Here is an 18413-nt window from a genome sequence, read left to right on the forward strand (position 1 = left end):
ACTTGTTTTCCCCTCGTTTTTTGAGTCCCTTCTGCCCTCTGTTCCACTCGTTTTTCGTGCCCTTCTGCCCTCTGTTCCACTCGTTTTTTAGTGCCCTTCTGTGCCACTCATTTTTTCCTTGTTTTTGTGCCCCTTTTGCCTTCTGTCCTGCTCGTTTCCCCAGCCGCTGTGCCCCCTGCGGCCCGCCCCCCTGACTGCCCACTCACGGCCCGCCTCCCGATTGTATTGTTGTGGTGTCGCAGCCCCTGCGCCAACATTCACAGCTCTTGTGTGCTGTGAGGACGCATGTGCGTTTCATTTTTCACCACGATGACAGATACTCGAGTCCTGCGGACTCCCTGTGAATGTCTCACGGACCCCTGGGGGTCCGCGGACCACAGTTTGGGAAACAATGGTATATAGCATTCTTTCCCTTATAGCTTCCATTCTTTTCTCAACACAAATTATTACTGACCGTCATGAGTGCATTAATGTATGGTGCCCTTCGTCATGATGCAACAATTCATCCTTTGATACTCTCTCTCTCTCTTAAAATTATTACATAGCTGAAAGGTGTGTGATGCTCCCAGATCTTCGTTTTGTGTAGCAAATATAGGCTTTTGCTGCAGAAGACACTGCGCTTGAATACATTTTTCCTGTGAAGGGGTTTGGCATGGTGAATTTCTGTGATTTTACTTTGAAAGCAATTCAGAAGTATCAGCCCAGCACAGAGTGCAATGGGGCGCTGCCTCTGTGTTTCTCTGCACATGCTGCTCCCTATTACTTTTACTGTTTATCCGTGTGTGCGATACCTCTGAATAGAATTTCTGTGGAGCCTGCCTGCTACCCTACATTGTTATAATTTACATAAAGGTGCAGTGAGAGACTTCTTTTCATGCCAGAATGGCTTTGAAAGACAGTTATTATGCAGTTCTGGAAAAGAGATTGTGTAGACTCAGTAGTCTATCCTTCCCTCAATGATCGGGCACCCTGGCAAATTCCCATTTAGTGGTTACAGTGGTGTCCACAAGTGCCTCTTCCCACTGTCCCTGATTGCCAGTTTGCTGCTACAGAACTAGTCAATATAATGCACTGTTATTTAGAACAGTGGCAGCAGAGGTTCCTTGTTTCTAACCCTTTTGACACATGTAGTAACACAGACCCCAGCCTCCACAAGCCTTCAGTGTGTAATTTGGAATGCAGACGGCTACCACCAAGCACACACCACCAGACGTCAGTGCATGCTTTCACCAGGCACACACACCACCAGCCGTCAGTGCACGCTTTCACCAGGCACACACACCACCAGCCGTCAGTACACGCTTCCACCAGGCACACACACCACCAGCCGGCAGTGCACACTTCCACCAAGCACACACACCACCAGCCATCAGTGCACAAGTTCTACAGGCGCACACACTACCAGCCATCAGTGAACACATCAATTGTTAACGCAATCACAATTAACTATTGTAGCAATCGCAGTATGGCGCACTTTACTTTTAAACATATTCATCTAAAGCGCAGCATGCCACCATTGCTACAAAATAAAAACAAATTTTTTTGGCCTACAATTTATAGACTTTTGTTGCAGTTGGTGTTGCAATATTTAGCAATGCCAATAGCTCAAACTTAATGCGAGACCTATTGCATTGCAAATGCTTGTTTAATTTAGGTACCTCCGTGCTTTGATTTCGACGATTTTGTAACTGACCAGAATCCGATGTCGGGTTATTAGCTCAAAAGAGCTGAAATACATAATTGAATTGGCTTTTTTCAAAACTATGGTACTATAGAAAATACACAACAACTGGCCTGGCACCACGCAGTGTTCATGGCAAGTTAAAACCTTTGTACAGCACTTGAATCTTTTTTATCTGGCCTTGAGTATTTCAGCACTTTTAGATTTTTACTTTTTTAAGATGGTGTTGTCCATTGTAACATTAACTTTCGTTAAATTTGTTTTTTTATTTGAGAAATATGACTTTTGTTTTATATAGTGCCTGCTCAGGCAATATTAGACGTTCTGTAGCACTTAAAATAACAGTGTGACTGGCTATAAGGCAACCTATTGATCCACCTTAGAAGAATAAAAGGCTGAAATGACTTTATTTGAATTCAAATCGGTGTCCTGCGCGTTGTTTAACTCTGCCTAATGAACAATATCGACACCCACAAGCACAGGTGAATCACCTACCTTGAGTATAATGTCTTATTACTTACCGGTAATCTTCATTACCCCGATTAGGGTCCTCCCCGTCCCAGTCCTTACTACGTGAGGCAGTCCTGCCTCCACCCAGCCAATCAAAACGCCAGAAATCCGAAGGTTACATAAGCCCCTCCCACCCACCGCCATGCCTGTTATCAACAAGACTCGGACACAAACACAGCGGGAGGGAGGGAGGGAAGAGGACTGGGACGGGAGGACCCTAATCGGGGTAATGAAGATTACCGGTAAGTAATAAGACATTACCCCCTCATGGGTCCTCCCCGTCCCAGTCCTTACTACGTGAGGAACTCACAAGCAGAGAACCAAGAAGAAAAACTGCAGGACACCAGGGATCCATGCAAAAGCACAAAACTATAAACAACAAAGTATCAACGAACAGCAGCGTACAAGACGCCAACAGAAATCGTCAAAAGAGGCAAGAAAACATCAAGCCGAGAAAGTCGCACAAACGTGCGACGGGACCGCCAAATAGCCGCCCCACAAAGCACCCAGACAGAGATCCGCCGCCCAGCACAGGAAGCAGACACAGAACCCACAGGAGACAAACAGGCAAGGAGAAACCCGAGACTGTAGCGAACATAGGAGGCAAAACAGAAGAGCCCTGCGAACACCCAAAGAAGGGAAACAGGAGAAACCCCCTCAGCAGGCAAAACAGGAAGGAACACCTCTAGCCGCAAAAGGAAACACGAAGAAACGGGCAGAAAAGCCCGATCTAAGCCGAAAACAACTCAAACCAGCAGAAACTGCAAAGAAGGAACCAAAACGAGCAAGGCACCCAACTCACCCAACCGACAAGCGGAAGTGAAGGCCAGCAAAAAAGCCACCGCAGTGGAGAACCACAACAAGACCGCCACTAACAAGAGCACGAAAGGGGCAACCGCAGACCATGCAAAACAGCAGGCAAGGCCCAAAGATAAACGAGCATAGGAGAGCCTGGACAACGAAGCAAAAGCCCCGAAGGAGCCGACTCACCAAAGGGCAACAACCACCGAGGAAGCCCCAAGGCCCCGACAAGCACAAACCGCCGTCAACGAGCAGACAAAGGGGAAGGGGAAAAATCCCAACAACAAACCCAAGCCGGAGAAACCAGCACAGAAACAGGAACCCCAGCACGGATTCCGACCAAGAGAAGAGCACCAGGAAACAAAAGAGCCCCAAAGTGCAACACAGCTCCAAAGAGCGGAAGGCCAACGCGACCAACACATGCCACCGGCCACCACAGAAGAACAGCCCAAAGACGCCAAAGACAGCCGCTCAAGAGCCAGGCAGTCAGAAGCAAGCGCCAAAGATAGGGCAAAGACAGCTGCGGACCCAGAAGCAGAGCCGGAGGCAAGGGAGGCTGGCCAAAACCGACACCCACCAGCAACAGCAGGAGCAGAAACCAAAAACAGCGAGGCCAACCCAACAACACCGACACCCCCCAAACCTCCGCAGAACCCCCGGGAGGAGAAAACGGGAGCGAAGGCATACAGAAAACCCGCAGGCCAAGGAAACGAGAAAGCAACCCCCGAGGAGAGACCAACCCGGAACAAAAACCGGGGGAGAAGAGCAACAGTAGGGGAAGCAAACACGACCGAACCAGAGTCCCAAACCAAAGACAAAAGGACCTGGAACAGAGGAACAGAGAGGGAACGCTACACGTAGCAGCAAGACATCCCAGCGCAGGGCCATTCCAAGCACCAGCGCACAGTCCCAAGCACCCGTGCATAGTCCCAATAAAAGGACATGTCCCGCTGAAACGAGCACTAGACAGCACCAAACAGAGGACGGGGGGGAAGCGGCCCAAGCCACAAAAGGAAGGCACAATCAGAGTACCATACCATCAGAGAAACCAACCGCCGTAACAGGGATGTTTCTCAAGACCCCCCGAAAGCCAACAGAGAAAACGCCGCCCAGACACAAAACAGGGAAGCCAGCAGGAACAGAGACACGTACCGGGACCCCCCAGGAAGGCCCAAACAACAACGAGCCACCGGAGCGCCAGTCCGAACAACCGACAAGCCGGCCACCAAGGACCCCAACGGGGCCCCCAACCGAAGGACAGGCATCTGAGGACAACAAGAGGAGAGAGGGAAGCAGAAAGCACCCCCCCCACACCAGGCCGGGAGAGCAAAGCCACCAGACATGGGGAAAGAGGAACCAAAGCCCCGAAACCAGCATGAAAAAGGACCCAGCGAGTCAACAGAAAAAACACCAAGGACACGAGGTGCATGAGAGCCCAAGGAACCACAGCCGAGGAAGCAACCCCCATCCGCTGGACACACGACCAATCCCGAGCCGGGGCAGGAGGGAGACCCAGTAGGACCCGCAGAAGATCCAACAGGGCAGAAAACAGATCCGGACATATGGAGCGCGTCACGAAATGCGTGTCAACCTAGCGCAGGGGCCATGCCAACCCCCACCATTAACGCTCAACACAAAAGCATACGAGCCGCCAAAGCGAGCACTGAGAAACAGCTCCCAGCAAAGCGCCAAACCGGTCCCGAGGAACCGAAGCCCCCGAACAGGAACCAGGCGAGGAATGGCCCGACCCAATATGCCCCCAGAAACTGGAACCAGGCCAGCAAACCCCCACAGCAGGGGCCAGCGCTGTGGAAAAAACCAGGGGAGCAGGAGTGAGGCCGAAAGGAAAAACCGAAAACAGGAAACGGAACACAACCACCGCAAACCTCTGAGCAGCCGGATGGTAGGGAACGAGAAAAACAGGGGACTCCCAGACCTAGGGAAGCCAAAACCATCCACCAAGAAGAGGGGAAAAACCGGGCAGCAAGGGGCACAACCGAAAAGGACACAGCCGCACCAGCCCGATCAAAGCTCCGGGAAGCAGAACCGAACAGAAAGACCAACGGGAGCCAGGACCAGGAACAGAGAGAAAGAGGACCCCCGGCCCCACTCCGTCACAGAAACCATCACCACAGAGTGCAGTGACAAAAAACAGGCCGACGCCAAAGAAGATGGCAGAACGCATCACAGTGCCAACGGACAACGAAGCAACCGTGAAAACAGCCTAAAAGAGGGACGACCCCGGAATGGAAACCGGCAACCAAGAACGATGACCAACAGGACACACCATTCGGAAAGCAGACCGGACCAACGAGTCAGGAACAACGGAGCCGAGCCCCCAAATCGAAACAATGTCAACAAAGGAGACAGGTGACCCACAAGCAGGTCAATACCAGGAGCGGAACACAGAACCTGAAGAGGAAGAGACTCAACCACCAGGCCACAGAGACTCCTCCTGGGCACAACATATCCGACTGTTACCCAGGGGGCAGCAGCAGGCGCCGCAGAGGCAGGGAATCAAACGGAGTGCAAAAAATGCAGGCAGCAGACCAAGGCGCCAGGGGAATGGCAAAGCACCAAAACGCAGGCCAGAGAGAAACCTCACAAGCCCCCGCCGCCCCTGTAGCCGAGGACAAGGCCCAACCATCCGGTACTAGAAAGAGGGACCCCCAAGAAAAGAACCTGCGAAGCACAGATCGAAAAAGAGCAAGCATACATCCCAAAAGGAGAAGCCGCATACGAACTCCTGAGAGCGGAATACACCAACCTCCCAACTTGGTCCTCCAGGGAAGACGCCTCCGAAGACAGAGGAAGAAGGCGCAAAAAGAAGAAAATGGTGGATACCAGGTGACAAAGACCGCCAGGCGAAATCGTGTCCCCAGAAAGAGAGGAACACCCCGCAAGGCAACGCCAGGCCACACCGCAGCCAGTACAGCCAACAGGACAGCACGAAATGGCCGGTAAAATTAAACCGGGAATAAACCCCGCAGGAGCAAATGAATCAGGGAGAAAGACCCAGCATTAAAACGCTAGAAACCACATGGACCATCCCCGAACGTATACCCCAACAGGGGAAAATGTCCACACCCCCATCAACAGTAGATGATGGCATAGCCGCATGCATCAGCAGCGCAGACAGCGCAAAACAGGCCAAGAAAAAACTGCAAAAGATGCTACGTGGACAAAGAGAATGCAAATTTCCAAAGCACAGCATGAAAATGAACATCCCAAGTCACATTGACAGCATAGGCAGGACTTGAACCCTTGGCAAATGAGAGCCAGTGACGCCAGAGGCATATGACATACCATTGAGCAACAGCTCCCTGGATGCGCCGGAGAGGAAGCCCCCTCAAACATGGCGAGCAAAGGAGTAAACCCCACAGGAAACTCCCAACACACCAACAAAGGAAGTGCCCAGCAACCTCCAGGAAACACTGCCCCCAAACAACAATCTCGCATGCGAGACCGAAGAAGATACAAAAAAGGCAGCCCTGCAGTCTCCACCCACAGCCACATAAGAAGAACATGGCAGCAGGGGCCAGACGCTGCACTAAAGCACCAGCGCCGGAACGACCTGGGGCCAGAACACCAGGAGGGCTCCCCGCCCCAGCCCAGCACATGAACGGGGAGCATCCTGACCCCAGAACAGGAGCGAGGCCAACCGGAGGACCGGAGTGGCCACGCAAGGAAATGTGAAAAGACCACATCAGAAGCAATTTAAATGGAAAAGAAACACTCACGGCACCGCCAAACCCTCCAGAAGAAACCAGGAACAGAGACAGGAACCGGGAGCACCAGCGTTCCGACAGCCGTCGGAGCAGAAAAAAAACAGGCATGGCGGTGGGTGGGAGGGGCTTATGTAACCTTCGGATTTCTGGCGTTTTGATTGGCTGGGTGGAGGCAGGACTGCCTCACGTAGTAAGGACTGGGACGGGGAGGACCCATGAGGGGGTAATGATTAAAAACATGTTCTAGCTGACCCAGTTTCAGGATGTCGCATTAATTTTGTTTAGAGCTAATGTAGTTTTCAATAAGTGCATTTTATGAATAGCCTAACAACACTGGGGAAAAGAAAACAAACCACCAGTGAGATAAATGTTTTTTTTCATATTGATTTTTATTTACATGTTCTTGTAAAGACAAAAGCCCACTGAAAGTCATTGCTAATCACGTGACGTCACAGCTTCTGTCTCCTAATATTTTGGACGGGAGCCTGCGTTCTGCCCTTTGAGTTATCCTTGTGTTGCACCCTGCCTGCCCTCTAGTATTCCGTGTCTGAGGTTGGGATGTGTTAAGAGCAGCTCTCCTCCCTGCTCTGCAGTTATCCCCCCAAGCACTAGCATGGTCGGTTGTCATGCAAAGGATGTGATTGGAGGGAGAGCTGCCGTAGGCGCACGGGAAGAATTAAATAAAAATAGGGAAATTTCCAGCTGTGAATGGACATTGGATAGGCCCGTGGGTTCTGTCGGGAGTACCCAGCCTAGCACAAATGCCATTTCAGGCATGAAGACACCTGAAGTAATGGTCAGGGCCACTGGAATTATGCGTCAGGGGAGGGCCAGATTGTGCGGCAAAATTGAGTAAATTATGCGGCAGGAAAAGCCAAATTATGTGGTGTAATGCAGCACACTTTATGCTAGTATTAAGCCATTATTTTGTAATTTTTACACTTACTTAAACTACCTGGGCATTGGTTGCACCTCATTTGTTCCAGTTTAACACTCTAATGTAGCGGTACCTTAGCTTTCCCTTGGTCACTGACAATCGACTTATGTCACAGGCCCAAACAGGGCCCGACCAAAGTCAGCCCTGCCAAAGACGTTCAAATCAGCACCACACAGCAGGGGAGCATGGCTACAGTGGGGCGTTCGGGGCGGGTGGGGGGGGGGGCAAATTATCATCAGCGCTGCCTACCAAGGCAACGCAGCCTAACATACCTGCCTGCAGCCCACTGGTAAAACAGATTGGGGGAATGGCCATGAACTAAATTAAGCATCTAACTTACTCTTCTTGCTCACTGGTCTTCAAAATCACCAAATCCGCACTTCAGCCGCATGCATTGGGCTGGTGAGCCAGCATTAAGATGTCGGGTGTTCCAAGCTCCCATTCGCCACATGGGCTGTAGAACGCACTGAGTAGGGTGGCAGCGTTTCCTCTACCTTGAAGGTCTCAACAGAGCCCCGCGCCTGGATTTCTTACTTTTTGGCCCTGGCAGTATCTTTAGATTGGCCTGCTAATCCCAACCTGATAAACGTTTTTGCCATCCCAGACTAATGTGATCCTGAGCTTCTTGGCCTTCATTTCTCTGCTCCATTCAGATCATATCAGAACTCTCACATTCATTAACATACATAAGTGACTCTGATAAGGAACTTTGGCAACTCGCTTAAAAACTGGCAACCCTAGACTGCCACCCTCTGTTCAGATACAGCCACCACAGTCTTCTATTCACTTGCTGTATTTAAATCAGAAGCTGTCCTTTTTAGTTCTCACCTAGCAACGCACATGCAGTTACCAGGAGGGATATTATCCATAGATAAGGGCTTAGTGTCTGTCTATTACTTACCATTTTCTGGCTTGTCATTCTTATTACCTGCTTCCTAATTGGCCACTGTATGCCTCACTTTACTTCCTTTTATTTCTCCGAAGCATGGACCAAGTACTAATTAATTTCATTTTATTTGTGTCCTTCATAAGTCCATCCACTGCTCGTGCTGTGATTCCGTATACTTTTTTTCCATTTGCATTTTCTGACTGGCAATTTTTTTTCAACATCTTTTTGTTGTTGTTGGAATTTGGCAATTTCTTTTACAGCAACAAGCGAATGCCACAGACTCTTGAAACACTTTGGTTGTGTGCATGCTCCGTTGTGTGTGAGGGAGAGGAAGCAGGGTAGGTGCGCAATGCCCATAGGACTAAACATCTTTCAACCCCCACCCCCATTCTCCATTGGTGTCTCAGCCCGGGCAACTGCAGCTCGAGCTGCTGTGGGCTTGGCTGGGCAGTGTCTGGAGTCTTATCTCTGGCACGCCCGAGTTTTTCACAGGTCTTTAAAGACAATTTGCATATTTACATACCTTTGTTAACTGGTTACCCCAGGCGTAGTGTTTTTTTCTGCTTCCAGTAACCCCAGGGCCCCCACTCTGCCTATTCCTTATATTTGCATTTTACATTTACTGCCATAGTGTGAGAATGCATTTCATGATAAGAAATATAAAGTAGAGTTTACAAAAGAAAAATACCAGCCATGTGTTGTTTAAAGAGCCTTCAAAGACCTCGTCTTGACACTAAATAGGGTTATAAATAAAGTATGTATTCATTTGTAATGTGCCTTTTCGATATTTGTTCCCTTTAATGATCAGTCATGGATCATTCAGGCAGCTCTAGAACACAATTGAAAGTGCCTTCTAGTTATATTTGCTCTTCGAAATATACACAAATAAGTGTTGAAAATACAACTTTCGGTGACTGCTTATTTTTGTCCTGTCTGGGACATCAAAATAATGAGCTGGCAACCCTAATCTTAAGACTGGAAGTTTGTTGCAGGATCAGCACATTATTTATTTCCTCCTCTCTCGATCCCTGATTAATGCCATAATAGCAATAGTTTAACTTGTATCTGACACCTTACACCGCTGTCAATAACATGCTGAGTTACTTCAAGCATCTGGTAATGCACCCTGCATTCAGACAACTCCTTCCTTATTCTCGCCCATTACTTTCACGTGCACCCTGCACTACCAGCGATCACAATTCACTCGCACAATTCACCTGATCAACCTACACTCACAGCGATCACCCTTCACTCACATTGTTCACCATGTACTTCATCTTGCAGTCACACAAGCACACTACTCATCTTGCACTCATGTGACACTTCACTCACCTGTCCCCCTTGTTGCTCAATCTGCAATCACACTCAAACAAGCCCATCACCAACCATGCATTCATTCGTCCCTCTCTGCACTTACATCTGCACCCAAATTCATATGGTCACCTCACTTAACCCTGCAGTCACTCCTCTTACGCTCCTCTCACACTGTTGCATCGCTCACCGTGCACTCACATGGGCACTCCTGACACCCAAACAGCGCAGAGGGTTAGTGTGCCTGCTACAAAGAACGTGTACCATGCAGATCACAGAACTGAGTGTGAGTAAACTATGAGCAGCGCTATAAAACAATAGAATGTTTGTCAGAAAGTTGCTATAAAGGGATGAGGTTCATTGTTGGTGAGTGGTAGTGAGGGAATTCATGGAGAAGGAGGAAATGGGGGTGCCAAAAAAAGACTGTTGCACTGTGTGCGACCAGTGCTAGGGCCAGCCCTGGCTGGGAGGGATAGCACCCACTCCCTGAAGTTCGGGTCTAATTGTGCCGCTGGAGCAGGGCATGGTGATTTCAGCACCAAGAAAACCTTCTGTATACAGTGGCCGTTATTACTGGGATTTCACCTGTGATCCCAGTTTTCGCAGCCTGGACTGGCGTTCTGCCATCGAGGGGTGCAGATGCCCATTTTAAGGATTCTCTGCTTCAGTTATCTGCTTTGGAGCGATTAAATATCCAGGATCCATGACCCTGTCAGGGTCTTATGTGATCTGCATCCTTCTTTACCCTTCACCATATACCAGAAGGGTGCTCTGCTGATGCCCGTGGCATAGTTAAAGTTTCTTGCTGTTATCCAAAGCCAGTGCTGTGCATAGTAGATCTACACTCCGCCTCCTTTCACTTTTTCCTCTAAGTTTTGTCCTTACTTTCAAACATGGAGACAGCTCACCAGCATGGATGGGCACATGTCTCACACACTGCTTCTGAGCCACATGCACCCTGCTCAAAATTCAGCTCCCCGCCACTGATCCTACTGCCATGGCCCCAGACAGAGGCATCCACTCCTGGAGCACCTATGGGGAGTGACAAATCTCAACCTTGTGGATTGCTTTGCATCCAGCTGTCCTCATCACACCGTCGGGTTGATCTCTCCCTATATGATCCGATGGGTGCCTACTTAGGTCGAAGGGCATCCGTGTTGCTCCGAGTCCGATATGAGATGCGTGGTCTGTTATGGATGGCCCTTGGTGTGATCATGAACATCCATGCATTTGTTTCCTGTGTGGTGACGAGACTCCTATATCAAGGCAATCACGAGCAGAAGAATTAGAAAACCATTCTACTCCTCCTACCACTTCCCATGGCGGCAACATATGATAGTCTGATAATCGTATCCCCACCCCCAGATGCCAACTTTCAAATATCACTGTCCATAATATTGTGATCGAAATATCGACTACGTTAATATTGTTGGAATACATGTAGAAAGCTAAGGTAAATATATTTACCTTGATAATATTTATCTTCAGGGTACGTAGTTATTGAGCTAAGAACAGTAAACATATACACACCCATATAAAAATGCCTTCATGATATTGTCGTAGACGTAATCCTGTTCACAATATTTTGACAGGATGATATTTTGTCACTCGGTATTGTGACATAAACTCTTCTATAATCTTTAGGCCTGTCCTTACCTCTTTCACATAAGTGGCCTTGGCTTGGCTGCTAGCCGGCTCTCCTATTCTGCAGGGGTTCTAATCCGATGTCCGCCCCCTTTTGTAAAGAACCTCGCTAGCCTATCCAGGGTGCAGAGGGCCTTGGTGCTGGAGTAGGTAATTGCATTGGGGGTGCTGGTTGGTGCACAATCCATGTGGGGTCCTGAAAATGATCTAACGCCTCCGAATGAGCTTGTGACCTGCTCAGGTAACCTGGGCTCTGGGTGGGTGTCCGGGGCGCTGGGTGGGTGTCCGGGGCTCTGGGTGGGTGTCCGGGGCTCTGGGTAGGTGTCTGGGGCTCTAGGTGGGTGTCTGGGTCTCTGGTTGGGTGTCTGGGGCTCTGGTTGGGTGTCTGGGGCTCTGGTTGGGTGTCTGGGGCTCTGGTTGGGTGTCTGGGGCTCTGGTTGGGTGTCTGGGGCTCTGGTTGGGTGTCTGGGGCTCTGGTTGGGTGTCTGGGGCTCTAGGTGGGTGTCTGGGGCTTTAGGTGGGTGTCTGGGGCTCTGGCTGGGTGTCTGGGGCTCTGGCTGGGTGTCTGGGGCTCTGGCTGGGTGTCTGGGGCTCTGGCTGGGTGTCTGGGGCTCTGGCGGGGTGTCTGGGGCTCTGGCTGGGTGTCTGGGTTCTGGGTGGGTGTCTGGGGCTCTGGGTGGGTGCCCTGGGGCTCTGGGTGGGTGCCCTGGGCGGGGGCTCTGGGTGGGTGTCCTGGGCTCTGGGTAGGTGTCCTGGGCTCTTGGTGGGTGTCCTGGGCTCTGGGCGGGTGTCCTGGGCTCTGGGTGGGTGTCCTGGGCTCTTGGCGGGTGTCCTGGGCTCTTGGCGGGTGTCCTGGGCTCTTGGCGGGTGTCCTGGGCTCTTGGCGGGTGTCCTGGGCTCTTGGCGGGTGTCCTGGGCTCTTGGCGGGTGTCCTGGGCTCTTGGCGGGTGTCCTGGGCTCTGGGCGGGTGTCCTGGGCTCTGGGCGGGTGTCCTGGGCTCTGGGCGGGTGTCCTGGGCTCTGGGCGGGTGTCTTCGGCTCTGGGTGGGTGTCCTGCGCTCTGGATAGGTGTCCTCGGCTGTGTAAATGTCCTAGGCCCTGGGCGGGTGCCCTGGGCTCTGGGCGGGTGCCCTGGGCTCTGGGCGGGTGCCCTGGGCTCTGGGCGGGTGTCCTCGGCTGTGTAAATGTCCTGGGCTCTGGGCAGGTGTCCTGGGCTCTGGGCAGGTGTCCTGGGCTCTGGGCAGGTGTCCTGGGCTCTGGGCGGGTGTCCTGGGCTCTGGGCGGGTGTCCTGGGCTCTGGGCGGGTGTCCTGGGCTCTGGGCGGGTGTCCTGGGCTCTGGGCGGGTGTCCTGGGCTCTGGGCGGGTGTCCTGGGCTCTGGGCGGGTGTCCTGGGCTCTGGGCGGGTGTCCTGGGCTCTGGGCAGGTGTCCTGGGCTCTGGGCAGGTGTCCTGGGCGCTGGGCGGGTGTACTCTGCTTTGGGTGGGTGTACTCGGCTCTGGATGGCTGTACTCGGCTCCGGATATAGATCACGTTGTGCTAAGCCTCAGATATAGACATTCCGCATGCGATAAAACTCAGGCCCACTCTTCTCTGACTAGAGTGCGGCCACACACGGTCTGGATAAAGTCTTGATAACCCAGCGGTGAACATCTCGCAGTTCGACTCAGTTCTATACACAAACCAGAGACACTGAGCTCTTCGTAACCATCAAACTTTTTCAGCTCTGGTGAAGCAGGCTCGCGCAGCTCGCCACTGGATCCTGCATTGTGTAGGAACAAAGTATATTGGGGTTCGGAAGAGATTAGGTAAATGGTTTTCCCTTACCACAATTAAAGAAAACGTGAGCTGGTTTCTTGCAACAGATGCCTGCCTCAGTGTCCTTTCACCTGTCAACAAGCAGAGTCTGCTAATGAAACCACACACATTCATTCACCTATTTATCGGAGAATGCCTGGAACAACGTTCCTGGTTCCAAAGTTAAAAAAACAGGATATCCACAAAACCATCTATCATCTGATGTTGGAAGACCAAGCACACATCGATAAAAAACACTCACACCCAGTCAAAAGATCTGGGTTTAATCCATCACCGTTCTTTAGCCCACTCTGCCACCCCAGTTCAGACATGGCTATGTGAGTGTTTGATTGGGTCAGATGCTCCGTCTATCACCACCCCCTTTTGTACCGCTTTTGGCCGCCATAAGTGTGGCGGGGTATACTCAGACATGAGTCCCTTGCTCACTTTGCCACTGGATTCAAGCAAGCCGGGCTGAAGACGGCTGGAATGCCAGAAACCGGTCCTCGGAAGCTTGTTTCCGGTCCAGGGAAGACATGGCTTGGCAGTTCGGGCTGGACTGTTCCCATGAGGCACAGGGTCAGACTGATTTGCATATAGCCATGTCTGAACTGGGGTGGCAGAGTGGGCTAAAGAACGGTGATGGATTAAACCCAGATCTTTTGACTGGGTGTGAGTGTTTGATTGATTCAGATGCTCCGTCCATCACCACCCCCTTCTGTACCGAAATTATGTAATGCAACACAAAATGTGCTGATATGTGCAATATCCGCTTGCAAAAAACGTGTAGCATTCAGTTTATTATTGTACCAATTAGATGTTCATGCATTCCATCAGATCCCGTTTTTTGTAATCTTAACTTTATCTATGCCCAGTAATATTCTAGTACTGCCTCTCGTATTCAATGTGTTCCTACCACCACAAAAATTCAGTGTAAAATAAACTTGATACCCCTTGGAGCGGAGTTCCACCCCATTTCTATATATATGCATAAAATAAAATGACACTTTTAGAGGCTCTGATGGTTAAAAAGTGGCATAGGACTGAAAGCTTCGGTGAAGTAAATGTTCCCTTAAATATATTGCACTGTCCACAAAATAACTAATCCCCCACCATACACCCGAGGACACAACCTCAGAGTGGTCATTGCAGTGTTGATTAACTACATAAGGTCCAAGAGTAAGAAGCATAGGCACATCTATCAGAGTAGTTGCCTGTAACCTTCAAAATAGCCTTGAGGGGAAGCCTGTCAAAGGAGGTCTTCTCCCCAAACCTATTGAGTAACTGAACAAACATTGCCTTCATCAATTGGCTCCTACAACAATTATCACGCGATCCGACCTAACCTCTTGCAGGTCTGGCATGCGTGAACCCATCTCCATCCACCTTGACTGTAGGTTCACTTGGGGAAGTATCTTTGCTACAAAGGTAGTGGAACACAGCAAGCAAGTGAATCGCAAAACAATTGCATGAATAAACAAGACACCAATAAATCAGACCTAAGAATGGGTTTGTGGTTTTTGGTGGTACTGTACAATTTTTTTGATACACAAATACTGATCTTGCAGCATTCAGGGTTTGCTTCTGTCCTGTTTTATGATAACGTCATGAATTCCTGCTTTTCTCATAACTCCAGAACTGCTACTAAAATCTTATTATTTTCCCTGTCATTACAGGTACCAAACAGAAGAAGTCATGCCAAAAGAATCTGTTCATCATCCTGGGATTTCTATTTATTCTGGCAATACTAACTATCATTACCGTGGCAATAATACAAAATAAACCCCTTGAGAAGAATGTGAAGGTAAATTCATATGCAACCTTAAAGAACAATAGCTGTGTCATTGTCAAGTGTGCCCAAGACAAGAGGTTGGGTGGGTATCTGCATGTGTGTTTAATCATTTGTGATGTCAGGCAGTAGATGAGAAGTGAACCACGGGTGTCAATCTGAATCCAGTGAGTGGTAGGTTGTGTGGCGTAGGGGGACATAAGACTTTACTAGTAATGGTGGCATCTGTCTTTAACCAGTCAGGAGTAGAGAGTAACGTGGGAGCTAAGACAGGATTTCTGAGGTCTGATAAGGTCTGTGTGGTTTGTAGATCAAGGTCTCTGCTCAAGGTAAGCAAAGTCAAATGACTTCCAGACTGATCTTATCCTCCTGCGGCACATGGGGGTTTGGGGGGTGTAATGACTGTGAAGGCTTTGCAATTGACTGGGACAGCAGGAAGCTTAACAGATGAAGGTCTCTGCATTGATCATCTTCTGTTACAGGATGCCATACGAGCGCTATATAAATGCTATTACAATACAATACACAATGTACCAATTTCAGGAGCTCTATTAGGAGCTATAGTAGGAGCTTGCTGAGAAAGGTCCGTCAACTTGCTGGCTACATGTAGGAGATGGTGGAGATTGAGCGTCATATTGAACAGGGTGAAGGTGTCAAATGTGAGCATTTTGCAAGATGCTGGAAGGAACATTGTGCAGTCTAAGTAGGCTGTTGAAACCTTCCCATTTCCTGATAATACTTGTATTTATCAGTGTTTTGGCATATTTGAAGTTTAGAAGTGGATGATTTTGCACAAAGTGAATGAGTTGTAGTTGGCAAAGGTCATGTCAAGATGATGATGAGCGTTGAGTCTTATTTTGTTGTCAAGTAAACCTGAATTTTTAGGCACTGATCGACAGAAGAATAGTCTGCCAGGGAACAAGAAAAGCAGAGAAGCAGTGGACGAGAGAAGTAAATAATCTCATTCTTGGCAGGTGGAGTATCAATCAGGAGGTTGTTGTCTAGCGCTGGAAGGCAGAGAGGTAGTTTGGAGTGCAATATACAAAGTAGTGAAAGGGCCTAGAACACCCATAGTTCGTGGGCATATAGTCTATCAATATAGAAATTCTGGATCGGATGCCTGATTTCTGCACAGGAAGGGATGGTTTGACGAGCTTGTCACACTTACATGTTGTCCCGCCCCTCTTTCTCTGGAAGAAACCATCTCAAATTAGTGGTTACCCAAAGACGTTACGATCTTGTGCTGTTTGGTGCACCACATGAGATCAAGTGTTTCAATCTCAGAGCAGTTCTCAATGGATGGATGCCTACCACGAGCCACAACGCCATTGTCACAATTACCATATTGCTTGGCTACCACAAAGAAAATTCCAACCCACTGATATTGGGTTGTATCTCATCCACTGCCAATAACAGACTTTGACAGAAATTTTGTATCTTGTGTTACAATAACCCAAATTGTGTATCTTGTGTTACAATAACCCATGATGCATCTTTTTGTGAAGTATGTAGAAGGCAGTAACGTTTGTTCCAATCCCTTCACCTGGCTCCCGTCACCAGTAGTAACACTGATCGCAGTAAGGCACTCTTTCTACGCCAGTGCTCAATAACTTCCCTCCAAGCTGATTAGCAATCCCAAGGCAGTGCTCTAGTTGAGGTTTGTCCAGGATTCTATATGTTCTGCTTGGGCAGTCTGGCCCTTTTTCTCCTTCAGAATGAAACTTATTTGCATGTCCTTTCTTTCCAGTTTGTATTGGTCTTGCTCCTTGACTCTCCCTTACAAGATTGTTAAATTCTCTTCCTATTCCGTAAGCTTCTCACCTTAGGTTATCAAGCCTGGTTAGTAATTGTTGGTGCTCCAAGCATTTTATCACGTCTAGTGATCTGACTATCTGGAAGCCAGCCTTCGCTACCACATTGCCTCTGCTTACTTCCCATGAGAGAAAATAAGTCGCCTTCCACTTCTTTCTCCTGTTCTTCTGCCTGTTTCAGGCATGGATCCCACCATACCGCAGCCCGTCCCCTCATTACCAAAACCAGGTATCAGGTTGATGCTAGCTATAGATTCACTATACAAGTAGGGCTGGAAGTCTCACCACAATATGCCGTCCAGTTGTTTTTTTGTGGTCACTTTGTAGTCGCCGGACTGAATTAAGAATGGCAAACAAAAGTGCCCGACTTGACCTGCTAGGTAAAACTTTTTGCTATGACCCATTCTCTTGTAAGCCACTCTATAGTCTGCGGACTGTCTCTTAAGGTTTTTTCCTCTCCCAGCAAACATGAAAACACAGCCCACAGGCCTCAGACATCTGGTAGTCCAGTAGAGCGATCCTGCCTCAGACACTAAGCATTGATATGGGCTCACTCAAAGCAGATGCAGGATTCATCCTTTGCGTCAAGCTTCCACTCAATGTGCTTCTCGCATGACGTCTGCATGCATTTAATGGGGCTTTGTGCGTCTTCACTTTCTGAGCAGTGTGTAGTTCCTCGGCATGTGCAGTCGCAGCTCCAAGAAAGAGTTGTGGTTAATCCGCTTAGTTAGTGTTTTCGCGGAAGGAAGCCGGTGCACAACTGACGCCAGGCAAGTTAGTGGCCGAGGGCGACAGGAAGCTGAGGGGGACCCCAACCCCCCTCAGTTTGTTTAATAACAATGTTGTAATCAAGGACATATGAATTGTTTCAAAGAACCAGTTCGCATTTTTAAAGAAAGTATTTGTTTTTGTCCAGCATCGATTCGTTTTTGTAACAAAGCGGGGTTATTAGGCGTTTACTTGGAGATTTAATGTTTTTTGGCACACAAGCTCAGGGGGTTTGCAAATTGCTGTGACGTGAAATGGAACAAAAAAAAACAGCCAGTTCATTTTTAAATGGCCTTGCAAACGAACATTTTAACGAGCTTTGCAGGCAATTATCTTTTTCATGCAGTAAATTGGGGGGAGTACCTAGAATGCGAATCTATTTGTAAAAAAAATACAAAAACGCTATTTTCGATACTCATCAAGAACTTCGCAGCCCAGATATGGGCCGGACACCACTCTCAAAAGAAGTGAAGGTTGTTCGTGGGCTTTTACGAGATGCAAGCAATCAGTACATAAACGCTGTCTGCAGCTGCCTGGTACGTCAATGACTCTGCTGTACCGCAAACCTATAAGTAACAGCTGATGAGTGTAAGCACCCCTTCAGTGATTCGTTTGGAGCCACGTAGGGATTTAATATAGCTATTTAAATATTTATCCTTGTGAGGTATGGCCAGACTGATGTTTTTTTTCTTTTCAGAATGCCATATTTTCACCAAGGGGAAGAATTAAGCTTCTTGATATTTCTTTGAT

The 18413-nt window shown here is 49.0% G+C and overlaps 1 protein-coding gene across 2 annotated transcripts in view; it reads left to right on the top strand.

The window, feature by feature from the left end:
• The window catches only part of ENTPD1 (ectonucleoside triphosphate diphosphohydrolase 1), a 346298-nt gene that overhangs the window by 212482 nt on the left and 115403 nt on the right, over window positions 1–18413 (top strand). For both annotated transcript variants that reach the window (XM_086922582.1, XM_086922583.1), the window contains exon 2: window positions 14972–15099. In XM_086922582.1, the coding sequence (XP_086778708.1) occupies window positions 14972–15099 (128 nt within the window). The remainder of the gene's footprint in view (window positions 1–14971; window positions 15100–18413) is intronic.

Source organism: Lissotriton vulgaris, chromosome 5, assembly GCF_964263255.1.
Source record: "Lissotriton vulgaris chromosome 5, aLisVul1.2, whole genome shotgun sequence".
Taxonomy (NCBI): domain Eukaryota; kingdom Metazoa; phylum Chordata; class Amphibia; order Caudata; family Salamandridae; genus Lissotriton; species Lissotriton vulgaris.